General features: G+C 32.9%; 2 protein-coding genes across 2 annotated transcripts in view; both read right to left on the reverse strand.

Moving 5' to 3' along the window:
* Positions 1-2149, reverse strand: part of LOC128556562 (androglobin-like) — a 62321-nt gene extending 60172 nt beyond the window's left edge. The window contains exon 1 of the mRNA XM_053542069.1: positions 2129-2149. Within this exon, the coding sequence (XP_053398044.1) occupies positions 2129-2149 (21 nt within the window). The remainder of the gene's footprint in view (positions 1-2128) is intronic.
* Positions 1710-18537, reverse strand: part of LOC123551135 (blood vessel epicardial substance-like) — a 121828-nt gene continuing 105000 nt past the window's right edge. Inside the window, exons 3-4 of the mRNA XM_053540656.1 lie at positions 6508-6619; positions 1710-2772 (exon numbers count right to left, since the gene is read on the reverse strand). Of these exons, the coding sequence (XP_053396631.1) occupies positions 2485-2772; positions 6508-6619 (400 nt within the window). The 3' untranslated portion in view covers positions 1710-2484. The remainder of the gene's footprint in view (positions 2773-6507; positions 6620-18537) is intronic.

Raw genomic sequence — 18537 nt, forward strand, 5'->3', positions numbered from 1 at the left:
AACCGTTGCCGTCTTATTAAAAACAGATAAGTTATGCTAAGATGTCCTAAAATACTAGTGAAAATTGTACTGTTTTAGTAGTCTTGCAGCAATGAAAAATCATTTTTGTAGACAGATTCCTTTCATATTTTTACAAGTAGTAATCAAGATCTACTTAACAGAAACCGCCTGAGGTATAAATGTTAAAAAAGAGACATTTGATTCATATTTCAGATTAAACGTGTAAATCATAACAAAGATTTTTTGACAAATCTAGTTTTAAGTATAATGTAAACAGTTTTGCTATTCGAAATCATTATTAACATATGACCTTTTTCAACATAAATTTCCATAAAAACTCTAATAGTTTAAATAAATATATTCATGAATAAGGTACTAATAATAATTTCTTAGCTTTTTGTCTATAACATCTAATATCTACATGTCAAATATAAATATTTCGAAACAAAGTTACAAAGGACATTTAAAAAGTTAAACGAAAAATGTATTTTTTTAGATTCTATCGTGATATACTTGAATGTCACGGAAGGACAAACTTATCGAAGAAGAGACATTTAATTTTAGTAACAATAACATCCAGGTTACTATATTGTGTAGTTAATTACCAGAGCTGTACCAGAGAATTTCTATAGAAATGTTTGCGATGTTACTGATCATTTCATTGTAAGCCCTCTGCAAATGATTTTTTACAATAGGTGGCATGAGGACATGGCATTTGACTATTTCAACACAGATAATGCAATTTACTTTTGGCTCGGTGAGTATAGTCGGGATTAGAGAATACCAAGAAAGAAACGAAAGAAGACAAGACAATTAAAGCAGAAGGGGAAGTACACCATGACATTTTCTTTTGGTATGGAGAAATATAAAACAATAATGAGTGGAAGACCGACAAACAATATATATTACTTCCAGAAGAAGCGTAATGTTGTGAGAAGCAATCGACATGAAGAAAGACACAGGGACAAAGACTCAATATGAATAGGTAACAACGTAGCTTGTCCGAAAGAAAACCTTAAAACAGTGTGTGTATACATGTGGTAATGAATAACATTTAAAGAAAGGTGCGAAGCAAAAGTATTTACATAAAACAACAAAGACAAAATAAACAAATATAGGAACACACTTTGCCACCGCATTGCAAAAATCAGTTGCAAAAAAGATCACTTTTACACGTTTTTTTTTTGGACACAAAACTTCAATTAATCCTATTATTATTCAAGGTCACAGAATAGTGTAAACTAATGTGAATCATAAACTAATGCACTGGTCATACAAGGGCAGAACTGCAGCACACTCTTGAATACTGTCTACAGTCGTAGGATCCAACTGTAAAAGTTCTGAATATCAACTTTGTAAGGAATATTTCATAACTTTACTAAATAAAAATTGCCGCAAGGCATAATCTTCCGTAAGTTTGTAAACACCATCTCCTTAAATGATGATTGCTTTTAATTTATTAAAATCATCATTAAACTTCATAAAGAAACCGGAATACTGATTATATGTTTAAAAACTATCTTTATTACACCGATAACCCTGCTGAATGGGTTTTTCAGAAAAACACTGATTACATTTGTTGAAGACTTCAGTTTGATTTTATATCATAGGAAATTGTTTTATTTTAGAAGGGACGTGTATGTTCAAAGGATGTAATAAAAACAACTATTGAAATGTCAAGGACAGTGGTTTAAAAACGTTAAAAGGTGGGATGGATTATCAGAAACAATATCAAACACGTTTTACATGGATTGGGGTTGTCCAAGGGGGCACTTAGACTAATGTAAGAATGATAACTATATTGGATTATTTTTCGGGTGGGGATCTGATTTGATGAGTAGAGTTGGCAATGCTGGATGAAACGGGTAACTGTGAAATGAGATTCTACTAATAGAGGTTTACGAAAGAGCTGACATAAATTGTAAGGGTTTGGATGGAACAAATGAGAGCTCTCTCTCTCTCTCTCTCTCTTGAACTCTATAAAAAGTATTGCAATAGTTGATGAAAGTGACATTGTTTTTGGGAAGCCAATTCCCATATCAGTTTATAAGATTTGTAAACAACAGGGGTTGTATTAGTTAATAAGATACAGGTTTAGGTAATTTTATATTGTCATAAATTTTAATACCACGGTAACAGATGCCGACATTATCGTGAGTACAATAGCCGTCGTTGTCCTTCGAATATACAGGCTAAAATGCCTTGTCAGACAAACTGTCATGTATTGCAAAGCTTGGATAAGCTTTTAAGTCATTAATATATATATCATTTTAGGTGTAGAACTGGCAACAGGGTTTGTTCGAAAACTAAATGATTATACTTATAAGGACTTCCATGACGCATCGCTTACATAAGAGCATAATCATAAATGGGCTTCGTGAAACAGGCCCTGGTCATTCTTAGTTCCTTAATTTGTACAATTATACACAACATCCACAGCACAACGAGAAATGCGTGTTGTATTTCCATTTTGTCCTTAGACTACTAGCTTAACTGACCTTGCAGGCAGTTTAATTTGGCAAGATTCGACGTTGAATTCGATACAATGCCGTGACGAACATTTACCATAGATGAACGCCGTGTATTTATGCCGTCCATGTAACTTGGGTTGGCCATTAGCCTCTCCTGTATCTCATAAAGTTTGTGACTTATGTCCTTTCCGATCAGTTGTCTAAAAATGTGTCTTAAAATTGGGTCATGGGACAAATAGTTGATCAGCTGATCCTGTGGCCAGGTAAATATCAAACTGTCTTCAACCACACTTACGGAAACCTAAAATGTATTAAAAAACAATACACATCAACTGTTAAAAAAAGCATATTATGTTTATACTTTTATGTTAGATAGGCTGTCCATTTTCACTTAGAACCGTATTTTGTTCCGTTTTTAAATGATAATTAAAATCAATGGTTCGCTTTAAGTAAAGCATTGGAAAAAACATCTTACGATTTTGATTCATTTTTATTTTACTTTCAAATTGTAAGCACGCCTGCACAAATTATATATACTTATACACTTACACAAAAATGATACATGTATAAATAAAGGAAATATTAAATATACTAAAATATTAACCAGTCGTAAATTTGGAAATCAAGTTAGTTGGAGTTACATAATTAGAGCATTGTTATTCATTGTTATTTGATATTTGATATTGTTTTTAATGATCGATAACTCATGTCAAATATTCGCCATTATAATATGATGTATCACTTACAGCCATCAAATAAAATTGCTGAAGCAAAATCATTTCTCATTGCATTGCCGACATAGGGATTCTCGAAAGCTCTTGCTAAAATCTTAAATTTTAAGACGGGCCTATATATCATTTTCTAATGGAATGGTACACACACAAGGTTCATAAAAGTATGTTTTTGACCTTGTTTTGTTCCATTACGTTGTAAATATGATAAAATACGTCATATGGTTGACTTTGTACCCTTACCTATTATCTTTTGTTTGCTTATCTAAATATTTCTTGGAAAGTAAGGGTATATACACCTCGAAATAGTATCATAAATATCCTCAAGGTTAACAGTAATTATGATGAGGGGATAAGTGTTGTATTAGAGTATCTGATGCATCAAGAAGCACTTATCCTAATTACTAAGAGCTATTTCCTGTACATTTGTCCTTGTACTTAATTCAAATCTCATGGCATGAAGGCTGAACGCTGTTTAGAAGAAAGGGCAACAGATGTCATAATTACATTTTGCAACATAATATGTTTTTGTTAATTATAAAACTTCATCACATACAGCAAATGATATTTTGATAATTTATACTGAGAGTAATTCATATGTTTGCAGTATTTGGCTAGTTATGTAATTATATGTACTGTTTCATACGATGACTTTATAAAGTTAATCAAATATGTGTGTGGAGGCGGTGCCTCTATATATGCATTATCAAACTTTTGCAATCGCCATGAAACTTTTGAGGAAGTTGCATGATAAAAATAATAGATATGTATTATGACTGATGATGTTTGGATAAAGTCACTATACATGCACATCAAAAGATTAATAAAGTCGGAACTGCATTTTACACACATTCGAGTAGTTTTAGTTGAAAAACAGATTGTGTTTGTCACAGTGAGAGTATTCATTATTTTAATGTTGGAATAGTTTATAAACAATAATTTACAGAGATATCAGCAACAGTTTTAACGAAACATACTTAACTAGTGCTGTTGTTGTCAATCATATTTTAAATATTAAAAGTTGAATTAATATGCAAAGGAAACGTCGTACATTATAGAATGTTATTTATTTCTTTTCAGTATTACAAAACCTGATATTGTGTCTTGTACACATGTATGTCTTGATTACCACTTACACCAGATGAATATAATCAGTAACACGCTGCTGTTACAGACAAAGTAATATATTCTTCGTTCACGTTGGACGTTTGGGATCTTCTTCGTTAGTGATGATCTATCATATTGGGTAATCAGTCACATCTTAAGTCAGTAATGAGGACAAAGGTATTCATCATCGGTCTGCTCATAAAAACTGCCAGACGTACCTGGGGTTTCTTATACAACCGAAACTCATATCACAGACTCCATAAAAGTAAATAAACAAAACGTGTAAACCTACAACACAAGTGCATGAGATAGAAATTATAGGTTGTGTTAAAAAGGTGGACATGTAAAATATGTGCAACAGTTTGCTTATACGTTTCCTTATTCATACGGCAAGGAATGAACATTTATATCAGATAGCAACTAAGCCTGTTTACAATTTGTTACAGAGGACTATAGTTTAGGGGAAAGCGTCTATTTGAACTAGACAGGAAAGAGAATGCTTATACTACAGGAGTGAAGCTGAAAGTCAATAGTTTCAATGCGTTTGAGCACTTAATCAAAACACACTAGTGATTTGTTTGGACACTTTGCCTATTTTCTCATGGCTGCACTTTGCAATGCTGTGTAACTACTGTAACGGAAGTAGTCAGCTTGCCCTGTGTGATAGCTTGTAGTTCAATAATTTCAAGATTGTTCATGTTGACCTGACTGACAATATGTGACAATATGTGCCGAACATGCAGCTGATATACAGAATATTCTTAAAATATTAATATGGCAATGTCTCCATGATTCCATACTTTTTAAATATTTATTTTCAGGAATTTTCTTTTTCATTTGTAAATTTTGATATAATATACTCTCGAATTTTCCAACGCAAACATATTGTTTGTTCACAATATTAAAGGAAATACTGTTTAGCGATTGCGCTGAAGGTAAATTTCGTAGATGATTTCTTTGTGAGTGTAAATTCTTGCACTTATTAGGAATGAATTACCTCTAATTGCTTTTAAGGTATCACTGCAATACCTACAGTAGCGTAGGAATGTGACTGTATCATTGGCAAAGATTCAAAACTTTGGTGTGTCCGAATTCTGGTAGATACTGTTTATTCAACAGGCTGTCTTCGTATTGAAAAGATCGAAAATGTTCAAGTATAGATCATTTACGCTCGGCATAAAGAAAGCCGGAATAAATACACTGTTGACTAAATAGACCCCTAACAGTTTTGTGAAATTAACCAAGTTTATTGTAGTTTTATGTAGATTCTTGAATATTGACTTCGTTTTTGTCGTGTTGGGCGACCTGTGAAGTTTCCACTTTTTTGTATTCTGGAAATATTAATTTTACTCAAATGGCCTAATAACATGCATTTTGACAAATTTAAAATTGGCAATTCAATACCCCTAAACAATACCCATGCAGTCAAAGGTTATCATTTTATTCATAAGCAAATACTTACACATCCAGGGAAATTATGATTTATGTTATCCATTGCCTTGCAAATTGAAGGCTGAATATTGCTTATTTTACATGAAACAGTACAAAATGCGCAAGTTTATGCGCAACTGTTTCCTTACATGTTTTGCATGATGTCTACTTGTGAAATGTCGTTTTAATCACGATCAACTGATTATAAAGTACTGAAAAGTTTATTTGATACAAAAATCTTTTCCTTTAATACGTAAATGCTACATGCACCGGAAATCATATATTCAAATGACATTAAATGCTATACTGTTATTTGATACAAATCTCAGAAATTATGAATAGACGACTGGTAATCCGAGTAAGGAACGATAGGAACATGTGTTTACCGTTTATTAAACAGGTAAAATGAAACTCCCGGCAATAATTACCGTTACTATGGCGATAAGCTTTTGAAATGTTCAAAGACTTTTAACCATTATAGATATTTTATGAAGATAAATTAAAGCTTTTGGTCCGATCACAACAGAAAAACAGAAGTGATCCCAGCAGACATCAACCGCTATATGGTATACATCACCAAAAACGACCAAAGGATCATTTTATAAAGATCATAAATAACAAGCAGCAAAAGCAAAAGGTACGTTTTTACAAATTGATTTTACTGTCTAGATAGGGTCAACAAGCAAAAAGGTTCAATGACGGCATTTATCTAAACATATCTTTTCCCTAAACGAAATATGTCTAGACATGAGAAGTAAGACAATTACCTTAAATGTATCTTCAGTACACGACACGCTGGAATTATCAAATTCTGGAGAATCCACAAAATGGTTAAGCTCAATGGAATGTAGGAAACAATCGTCATACGTTACTTTCAATCTGAAAAATAAAAGATTACGTAAAGAGTGTCTACATATGTATATGTCCTTCTATGCAAACAATGTAGTGACTCATATTCAAATAGCATATTATTTTTGAACATTTGTCGTTTTGACAGCAAGGCATTTGTTTCATGGAAACTTGATGGCGAGCAGTTTCGAAAAAAAATACAGATCCTTTATTTACGTTCAATATCAACAAGTACTAAACATGAAATATAAATATAGAAAATGCTTCAATAACTTTGAAAGCGCCTAATATTTTTAGAAGAACTTCTAAACGGTCGCCGAAATGATTGAGAATAAAAATTGTAGTTGCTATTACAAACAATGACACAATGTTACCATTTTCCCCATGACACATTTTCCGTACTTTAGTGAACTTTTGTTAACGTTAAGAGTCCTGTTTAGTTTGACTATGTTCCTTTTTATTACGTTTTTTCCCAACTAAAACATATGATCTAAGTTGCATACTTATAGGACTTTCCAATAACTTGTTTTTATTTTTCACTATATTGTACTTCCATGTAATTGAAGTTGGAAGAATGAATAAGACATATGACAGAATCGTGACCAAGGCAACAGTTGCATTGTATTTGAATTGAAGCATTTCATTTCTTTGATGTGATAAAGTAATATCATGTGTTTCAATAGCGTGGCAGGTAGATATTACGCGGAGAATACATACAGTAGGTTAATAAGACAGACCAATCACATATCTAAATAGGAAGAATTGTATAATTATCATCAGTAAATGAGCTATAAAGCGATTACACTACGAAGTGGGCCTTATATTCATGTCTAGTGCAAATAATTTATTTTTATATACATGTACATTCCTACATGTGTAAGTATAATTAGACATTATTTATCACCACATCTGATGAATTACAGAAAAACGCCTACAAGCAATAATTCAAATTAAGTAAGTATGGTTTCAATGTTGTTTCATGTACATATCCGAACTGGCTTAAACATTAGTATTTGGTTCACCATTTCAATATATACCCAAATCGCTGGCATCATGCCTCACATACATAGTCCTTTTAACTGTCCAGGACGATCTAAACAGATCACGGCTATAAAACGAATTTATCGAGATGGTGAGCATAAAGAATATATAAAATTATATATATTAAATTCAGAGCAGTTACACATAAAACTAGAAAACAAAACAAGACAGGCAGACAGACAGACGGATAACAATTACCTCAACCAATCACAACCACAATGCAATAGACCATCATCACCAATCACCGCAAAGTGGTCAGCAGTAAAGACAAGAGTGCGTACTCCAGAACAGATCTACCAAGCCAAAAATGTTGGATTCAACGCTGCTTTATATAGAGACCCAAATCACAATATAAACTGGAAACGGTTTAACATTTGCTTATGTATTCAAATCTATGTTTTAGGGGATTTTATTTTGCCTTTACTATCAGCTTAGGGTTATGTTAAATTGGCTGTCAATAAACTTGATTATTCACGCCAGTATCATACAATAACAGCTAATGAATGATCTTTCTATAAAAGAATGTCAATTAATTTGCTTACAATCTCTTAAAACGTTAATTCTCTATAAGATATTTTTGAGGTAAAGCACATCGATAAGACCATTTCAGATAATATCTCTAACATCCAAAACATTATCAAGTTGTTTAAAGCTATTCATTTCATTAACCTTCTCCACTTTTGATAATAGAGTGTGCGTATAAGAGATATCCGATTTTTTTTATCACAGTCTTACTTGACACCTTGACACTAACAGCGCAGGCGTGATTCCCCATAGGACTACTTACTGTGACATTAAGCAAAATACAAGATTAATAAAAAAAACTGTCTCAAATTTGTTTCATGCAGTTCCTCCATCATCTGTGACCAAGAACAGTGTTGATGAAACAGTGTTGATGAAAACCTAAAGTTTATACAAGTATCCCTTTGAGAACGCGAAGAGGACAGAACCGGCTGACATAGCTTCTCGACTTCCTCGAATTTCACTCAAATGGGCAAGTAACTCAAAGTAGATTTTGAATATTTTGAATATTTCTATTTAAAATGATCTTCTGACGGAAGGTAAAAATCCTTTATCGTTACTATGATAAAATTTTGTCTAGTAATAACCAGGTTAACGTCCATTAAAAACGTCCATTGCATGAACTGCCATGATGGAATAATATATGGGTTAACAGACACATCAAGGATTTTGAATTAAAGGATGATATAAGTCGCAAAGTATACAGCTGTTAAATTGTAACTGAAAGCTATCAAATTGATGTATTACATGTACAAGGTTGTTAAAAGCTGGAAATATTTTTTTACAAAATCAAAAATACGAAGTTTGATATTTTGATCCAGATTTAATATTCTTCTTCGTCTTCTTCTTTTGTTTTCTTATCAATATTAAAAGGCTGCGTTTAAGGATTGTCTTTCAGATATTGTAAATGAAAATCAGATGAAACAAATAATTGAGTCACAACTTATATGGTTATTGCAAAGCCCAGGACAGTTAGTTTCAAATTTAGTTGAATTTATATATATGCCAGATTAGTGTCATTGGCCTATACTACATCTGATTTCCTTGATAACTATTTTCAGGTATCAATAAATCCAAAACACTGAAGCAAAACGACTTTTCCTCGATGTTTCCCCTTTTTCTGAAATTAGAATTATACTGTTACTTTATCTTACAGCTTTAAATTTCTTATATGATATACTGAACTTGTCAATTTAACTTTATACATAAGACTTTCAATTTATTTACGAATACTGGTCTAAATTCAATCTTTATTCTGTCTGTTATAATAATTTCCAACAACAAAGACTGCAGATCTGTTTCAGCGGTAAGTATTATGTTTAGCTGAAGCAAAGTATTCGATAAACCAACAAATTTAAAATAAAATCACTTCAAATTAGAAGTCTCAAAGATAAAATAAACAAGTCTGAAATCCACTATAAATTTCTGGAATATTATTTATTTTCTCCCCGATTAACACCAAATGTTGTTAAAACATATGTTTATAGTTTCAAATATCGTCGCACGTAAGTGTAAATGTGAATATACTTATGCCAAACTATTCAGTTTAAATATGTGAACAAACTTTGTCACAGGTCCTTAAAATGTAAAAAAAAGAAAATTTACTGGTCAAGAAAAACAAATCCGACACCTTTGTTGCTTTATTATAAATATTTTGATAATGGTTTGAGAGTAAATAAGTGGTGATCGACCATGTTTTTTGGTCTAAACTGACATCTGTATTTAATATAAATAATATAATTAAGTAGTACTACCTGATTTTATAAAAATTACCTTTACACACCTCATATGTGACTTTAACTGTTTAATGTTTAGTTTGTGAAAGCTGACACGGTTAATGGAAGTCTAAGTATAAAATTAGAAATAAGCAAATTATTTTATGCTTAATTATATTTGTTCGGTACCTTTTTTATTGTTTAAACTGGTTGATAAAATGTGCAAGAAGCAAGGGCAGGAAATATTGTTTTAATTTCTAAATGTAAATGTATTTTAATTCACGTGGCACTGTATACAGAAGTGCTTGACTACACCAACTTTTTCAAAATGCATCCATGACAGCATTGTAATAACATGGTAATTACAAATTTGTCAGTCATAGCCAGCTTCTGCAATTACATGGAGCAATGAAAAAATCGCTCAACCAATATACAATAAGTTTTTACATTAATATGAGAGAAACAAACCAATTTTCAAAAATTCATTAAATCCTTTATGAATTATCACCACGATCGATTGTAACATCGTAACTATCATGGTACATGTAGCTGCTATTTCAATTTATAAAGAGTTACAAGTAAATTTTGATAAATTCCCACATGGCCTGTTATGTGAGGAGGTTTCTCATATATAACACAGCAAATTGTCTGCTTGACTAATATGGTTTGACTGCTAGACAAAATTACCACAAACCATTATATGAATAAACGTTGCAAATTGACTGGAATGATAAATGTGTTGTAAAGCTGGAACTACGTTAAAACAAACACGCTAATATATAAATATTTTCATAATTGAAAGTACTCTTGCACTTTTAACTGACACTGCACTTTATATCGTATAACAAGAGGGTCAAGATGACCCTGGATCGCTCACCTAAGTAATATGAGCTACATGTTTCAAATGTCAAACTGATGATTTTTAGAAATTTTTTGGAAGACTTTCCGATGTACAATCAAGTAACCCCTGGGGCGTGACCAATTTTACCCCGGGGTCATGATTTGAACAAAATTTGTAGAAGTCTACTAGGCAATGTTACATATCCTTCTGGTTTTTTTTTCAGAAATTTTTTGAAGATTTTCCTATGTAAAATCAAGTGACCCCTGGGGCAGGGTCAATCTTTACCCCGGGGGTCATTATTTGAATAAACGTTGTAGAGGTCTACTACGCAATGCTACATGTCAAATATCTAAGATCTAGGCCTTCTGGTTTATTTTCATAAATATTTGAAGATTTTCCTATGTAAAATCAAGTGACCCCTGGGGCAGGGTCAATCTTGACTCCGGGGGTCATAATTTGAATAAATGTTGTAGAGGTCTACTACGCAATGCTACATGTCAAATATCTAAGATCTAGGCCTTCTGGTTTATTTTTAGAACATTTTTGAATATTTTCCTATGTAAAATCAATTGACCACTGGGGCGGGGTCAATTTTGACCCCGGAGGTCATAATTTGAATAAATGTTGTAGAGGTCCACTAGGCTATGCTACATGTCAAATATCTAAGCTCTAGGCCTTCTGGTTTATTTTTATTTTTAAATTGTAGATTTTCCTATGTAAAATCAATTGACCCCTGGGGCCAAGTCAATTTTGACCCCGTGGTCATGATTTGAACAATTTTAGTAAATGTCCACTAGGCAATGCTACATGTCAAATATCTGAGCTCTAGGGCTTCTGGTTTTTGAGAAGAAGATTTTTGAAGATTTTCCTTTGTAAAATCAAGTGACCCCTGGGGCGGGGTCAATTTTGACCCCGGGGTCATGATTTGAACAAATTTGGTAGAGGTCTACTAGGCAATGCTTCACACCAAATATCTAAGCTCTAGGGCTTCTAGTTTTTGAGAAGGAAATTTTTACAGTTTTTCCTTTCGGTTGCCATGGCAACCAGAGTTCTATATGGAATTCAATTCTTTGAACAATTTTGAAAGGTGGCTACCCAAGGATCATTCCTGTAAAGTTTGGTGTAATTCTGGCCAGCGGTTTTTAAGAAGAAGATTTTTTTAGAAATTGTTGACAGACGACGGACGACGCACGAGGGACGACGGACGACGCACGACGGACTACGGACATCAAGCGGTCACAATAGCTCACCTTGTCACTTCGTGACAGGTGAGCTAAAAAGGAAATCACATATGAAACTCAAACTATAACATGAAGACGTCTTTTAGCTTTTAAAGAATATGTAAGTCTAACATAATATATCTAATTCTAAAATACTGTTTTGACGTTTTCTTGTTCTCTTTATTGATATGTAAGTAGGTAATGTACATTTAACACTCAAATACATAGTGTTGTCTGCTAATAAGAAATGTTTGTCGTATTGATGCACCTGCAATGGCTGAAAATAATACAGCAGTCATGAGCCAAACCCAGACCACAGCATTTATGTACGTCTGATGTATACCGATAACAGATTTGAGTCGCACCATGAGAAACCCAACATAATGAATTTGCGACCAGCATAGATCCACACCAGCCTGCGTATCCGCGCAGTCTGGTCAGGATCCATGCTATTCGCTAACGGCTTCTCTAAGTATAATAGCATTAGAAGGGGAACAGCATGCATCCTGTCTAGACTGCGCGGATAGGCAGGCTGGTCTGGATCCATGCTGGTCGCAATTACACTATGTTTGTTTTCTCACGGTGTGGCTCTTTTAATGTTATAACCGGCAAATGTCGTTAATATTCCAAACAGTGTGTAATACGTACAATCATTTAATAAGTGTAGATACTTTATTAGACAGTTAAATGACAATATGGGAATTATGAAATTGTACAAAATGTGTTTCTGCTTTTGTATAAAACTGTAAAATTATATTGTTTTCGCATAGGACATCTATAGAGATATATTCCGTACTTAACTGTATAATTTGTTCTTTTAGTTTAATTCTGAGTATAGCTATGTGAAGTTGTTTGACGGCGACTTAGATTTTTTATCATGTAATAAAATAGCTTTATCCTGTGAACGTCGTCAACAAAACATCTAAAAATGTAAACAGTCTCATTCAGGAAAGCAATAAAAATAATCGCGGTTCACGTTTTTAGAAACATTTTTTCCTTAAAAAATCTACTGAACAAACACAAAATCGCTACACCACTACAGAAATCTTTAATAATATGATAATTAATAGAAACATTTTTAGATACAGAAAAACTGCAAATGTCATTAGATGGAACTGCTGTTGATAAACAGATGAAGCGTAAATGTTTAATCTCCCGTTAATATCTATTTGATTCTTTATTGCAAAGTTGCGTAGCATGATGAATAATTATGTAATCAGATCATTTATCGGCATAACGAAAAAAACAGCGAACACAGAGATTCCAAATGTTTTGTTCATTGCTAAATCCTTAATATACTGTTAGTGTCTGTACGCCAAACAAAGTCATAAAAAGGCAACAGTGCGATAATATAATGTTATTTAACATATTTTTCTGTAAAATACATCTATATATTTGGATGAATACCATTAAAATACATTACTGACAAGTCTATGGATGAGGTTCCAAATGTACAGGACAATATATAAACTAATGTTTATTCTCATTGAAAATGACTCCATCTTGTAATCCATGCGAATACTTTTATCGTTTATCTTACATGGAAATTAAAATCAAAGTAACTGTTGTTGCATCGTCCAGTACGTAGAAGCTTTATCTAATATAGAAACCATTGAATTGCAAGCAGCCGAAAAGTTGTAAAGGTTAAATTATTTTTAATTTTCTCAATCTAATTCAAGTTTATATAGCAATGTGTACAAAGACGGATGATTTTATATCTAAATATACATAATGATTTGGTATTGATTGTAATTACAAATGGAATTAGATACATTCCACAGTCAGACTTCACCATTAACTTTTCTACCCAATTCTATAAAACAATTTTATGAGCGCATGCTTTATGATTCTTTGAGCGACACAAAATGTTTAGATTCAGATATACTTATTTTTAAATATCAAAATGCTTACAACATTGCAACTGTACTATCGATTTATATAAAACATTAATTTTGATAAACTCCCACATGACCTAATATATAGAGGATGTTTCACAGACAGACAGAATAATATGCCAGCTTGCCAAACTTCACTTGACTTTAAGCCAAAATTACAACACATACTAATATGAATAGAAGCTGCAAATTTACCAAAATGATAACTATGGAACAGGACACGAGCCACAATATAACAAACTATACACAACCATGCATACTAATAACTGTAATCAAGAAGGCCAATATAGCCCTAGGTCGCTCACCTGAGAAACACACCATAACACACCATAACAGTGTAAACATGTTTGACCTAGTGATTTCATGGAAAAAAAATATTCTGACCAATTATCATTAAAATTGGAGCAAAAATCTTGAGTATAAACAAAAATTTTCTTTAATTTGACCTAGTGACCTACTTTTTGATCCCATATTAAAACTTGACCTAGATTTTATCAAGGCTATCATTCTGACCAAATTTCATGAAGATCAATCGAAAAATACAGCCTCTATCGCACGAGGATTTTCTTTGATTTGACCTAGTGACCTAGTTTTTGATCCCAGACTACCAATATTTGAACTTGACCTATATTTTATCAAGGAAACTATTCTGACCAAATTTTATGAAAATCAAGTGTAAAATGCAGCACCTATTGCATACACACGGTTTTCCTTGATTTGACCTAGTGACCTAACTTTTGAACCCAGATAATCCATATTAAAATTTAATCTAGATTTCACCAAGGCTATCATTCTGACAAATTTTCATGAAAATCAGTAGAAAAATACAGCCTCTATCGCATACACCAGGTTTTTCTTCGATTTAACCTAGTGACCTACTTTTTGACTCTAGATGACCCATATTCAAGTCCTATCTAAATTTCATCAAGGAAATCATTATAACTAAATTTTAGGAAGATCAATTGAAAAATACAGCCTTTAACGCAAACACAAGGTTTTCCTTTGATTTGACCAAGTGACCTACTTTTTGACCCTAGATAACCCATATTCAAACTTGACCTAGATTTTATCAAGATAATTATTCTGACCAAATTTCATAAAGATCAATTGAAAAATACAGCCTCTATCGCATACACACAGGTTTTCCTTAATTTGACCTAGTGACCTACTTTTTCATCCCCCCAAAAAAAATCGTCAAACTCGGCATAGATTTCATCAAGGCAATCATTTTGACTAAATTTCTTGAAGATCAATTGAAAAATACAGCCTCTATCGCATACACAAGGTTTTCTTTTGATTTAACCTAGTGACCTTCTTTTTGATCCAAAATGACACATATTCAAACTTGACCTAGATTTTACCACGGTAATTATTTTGACAAAATTTCATGAAAATCAGTTGAAAAATACAGCTTCTATCGCATACACTAGGGTTTTCTTTGATTTTACCTAGTGACCTAGTTTTTGACTCGAGATGACCCATTTTCCAACTTGGCATAGATTTTACCAAGGTAACTGACAAGTATTCATGAACATCAATTGAAAAGTACAGCCTCTATTGCATACACAAGGTTTTTCTTTGATTTGACCTAGTGACCTAGTTTTTAAACCCAGATAACTCATTTTCGAACTTGGCTAGATTTCATCAAGGTAATCATTCTGACAAAATTTCATGAAGATCAGTGAAAAATACAGCCTCTATCGCATGCACAAGCTAAATGTTGACAGACGACAGACAGACACCGGACATCGAGCGGTCACAAAAACTCACCTCGTGAGCTAAAAATAAATACAAAACAATTGTTAAATGATCTACCCGTTTAAGATTGAAAAAGAATATTGAAAAATTGCATGCCAATACAGCGTCTTCTAAATAATAAGACAACAGACTAACAATGTATATATGTAAGTCATAACTGTATAGCAAATCATTCATAAAGACATTATGATGTTTGAAAACCTCTGGAAATCTACAACAAGTCAATGCTTTCAAATGATTCATGAATCGTCAAATTGTAACATGTGCCTGTGTGTCTACCATTGTTAATAGCTTTGTATATCTATTAATACCAATCATCTTACTTTAAATATAATTTCATTTTTAAATTAGTGGAAAAATCATAATTATATCAAAAGGAAAATTATTTCGTGAACAAACAATAAAAATGTTACCTTGGGTACCTGTGACCTTGCCCTTTGCACATGGCACAATGTCTTGTAATGGTGAATATTTATGCCAAGTTATTTGAATATACAACCATGCATAAACAAATAACACAACCAAAAATATACAAATGTGACCTTGACCTCGGAGCTAGGTGTCTTTGTCTTGCACATGATAAATTAACTTATTATGAGGAACGTTTGTGCCAAGTAATTTTAAAATCCTTTGATTAATATGGCAGAGTTATGGACCAGACAAGAAAAATGCCATGTTAACCTTTGACTTCTAAGTGTGACCTTGACCTTGGAGCTAGCTATAGGGGTCTGGGTTTTGTGCACGACACGTCATCGTATTATAGAAAACGTTTGTGATAAGTGATTTTAAAAGTCCCTTAATGTATGGCAGAGTTCTGACCAGATATGAAACATACCATGTTATCCTTTGACCTGGAGCTAGAGGTCTGGATCTTAGGTAAGACACGTCGTCTCATAATGAACATTTATTTCAAACTCACTTGTTAAGGGACGGACACGAAGTGTGACGGACAGAATGACGGAAGGATGCAACCTATTTCTATGTCCCCCTTTTTTTCTTCGAAAAAGGCGGAGAACAATAAACTGCACAATTGTAATCGAATTTCTTTTAACAGGGACAGTGCATTATAAAGCTTGATATCTTTGTTGGAGTATTGGTCGAATAAAGGGATATGCCACAAATTCGATCAAACAAAACGTATAAGACATTCCGGAACATTTATATTTCGTATGTTCCTTTAACAATTGATATTCCGAAGAGACACTAGGATTAAAATAAGAAAATTAATTAATATTTTGTATGATTTTATTCAAATAGTATACATAGTATGTTCTTATTAATATATTCCTTTCGTAACAATGAATCTATGTTACAAATCAAATCTGAAACATATCTTGTATTAAAACTGACTGATACCACTTAGTCGCCTTCTGACTAATATACGGCAATAAGTCACAGCTTTTTATAGCTTTACATCTGTATTTCTTTCTTTTTTGTTTTGACAGATTATAATTAACAAGAGGGCCATGATGGTCCTATATCGCTCTCCTGTGTTTAATTGCTTGCTTCAACAAATTTCGTTTCTAAAGCTTTAAGAAAAAAACAGGTGAGAAGGCCTTGATTAAGATTATCAAGATAACTACTGAAATCTGTTAAAACAATTATACAGGTGGTCCAAACCTCTTTGCTGTAGCTTCAAAAACAAGAAAGTAGGCCAGGGTTTAGAATATTAAAGAGTATTGAAATCTGTATCAAAAGTTCTACACATGGTCCAAATTCTTCAGAAACAAGACAGTAGGTCAGTAGGTCAGTAGGTCACGATTAAGACTATTAAAGATGAGTATTGAAAACTGTATCAAAACTTATACAGGAGGTCCAAATTTCTATACTGTACCTTCAAAAATGAAAATGTAGGTCAATAGGTCAGGATTAAGACCATTTAAAGATTAGTATTGAAAACTGTATCAAAGATTATACAGGAGGTCCAAATTTCTATACTGTACCTTCCAAAAATGAAAAAGTAGGTCAATAGGTCAGGATTAAGACCATTCAAAGATTAATATTGAAATATGTATCAAACATAATACATGTGGTCCAAATCTCTTTGCTGTAGCTTCAAAAACAAGAAAGTAGGTCAGTAGGTCAGGGCTAAGAACATTAAAGATGATTATTAAAATCTTTATCAAAGTTATAAACGTGGTCCAAATTTCTATGCTGTTAAGATCGGTGTGCAAAACTGTATATGTCCTCCAAATTTCAAGGCTGTATCTTTTAAAAATAAGTATGTCAGTAGGTCAAGGTTACAGTCAAGTGACCCCTAATTACTTAGGATCTTCAGGTAATTAAAACTTAACAGTCTAGGGAATATGATCAGATAATTTTCTAAGTATTGTTTCCTATATAAATCATATACAAGTGACACCCGGGGTGGGGCCTCTTTTCATCACAGGGGCATAATTTGAACAATCGTGTTAGAGAACCACCAGGCAATGCTACATATCAAATATCAAAGGCCTTTGTCTTGAACTTTCAGACAAGAAGATTTTTAAAGTTTTTGTTCTATATAAGTCTATGTAAAACTTGGGATCCCTCGTGCAGGGCCTCTTTTCACCCTAGGGACATAATTTGAACAATTTTTGAAGAGGACCACTAGGCAATGCAACACATCAAATATTAAAAGCTTAGGCCTTGCAGTTTCAGGCAAGAAAATTTTATAATTTTTTCCCTATATAGGTCTATGTAAGACTTGGGTCCCCCGGGACGGGGCCTCTTTTTATCAAAGGGTAATTATTTCAACAATCTTTGTAGACGACCACAAGACAATGCTACATATCAAATATCAAAGGCCTAGGTCATGTGGTTTCAGACAAGCAGATTTTTTAACTTTTTTTCCTATGTTAGTCTATGTAAAACTTGGCACCCCCGGGACTGGGCCTCTTTTCACATCAAGGGCATAATTTGAACAAACTTCATAGAGGACCATTAGATGATGTCAAATGCCAAATATTGAGGCTCT

This window comes from Mercenaria mercenaria, chromosome 4 (assembly GCF_021730395.1).
Source record: "Mercenaria mercenaria strain notata chromosome 4, MADL_Memer_1, whole genome shotgun sequence".
Taxonomy (NCBI): Eukaryota; Metazoa; Mollusca; class Bivalvia; order Venerida; family Veneridae; genus Mercenaria; species Mercenaria mercenaria.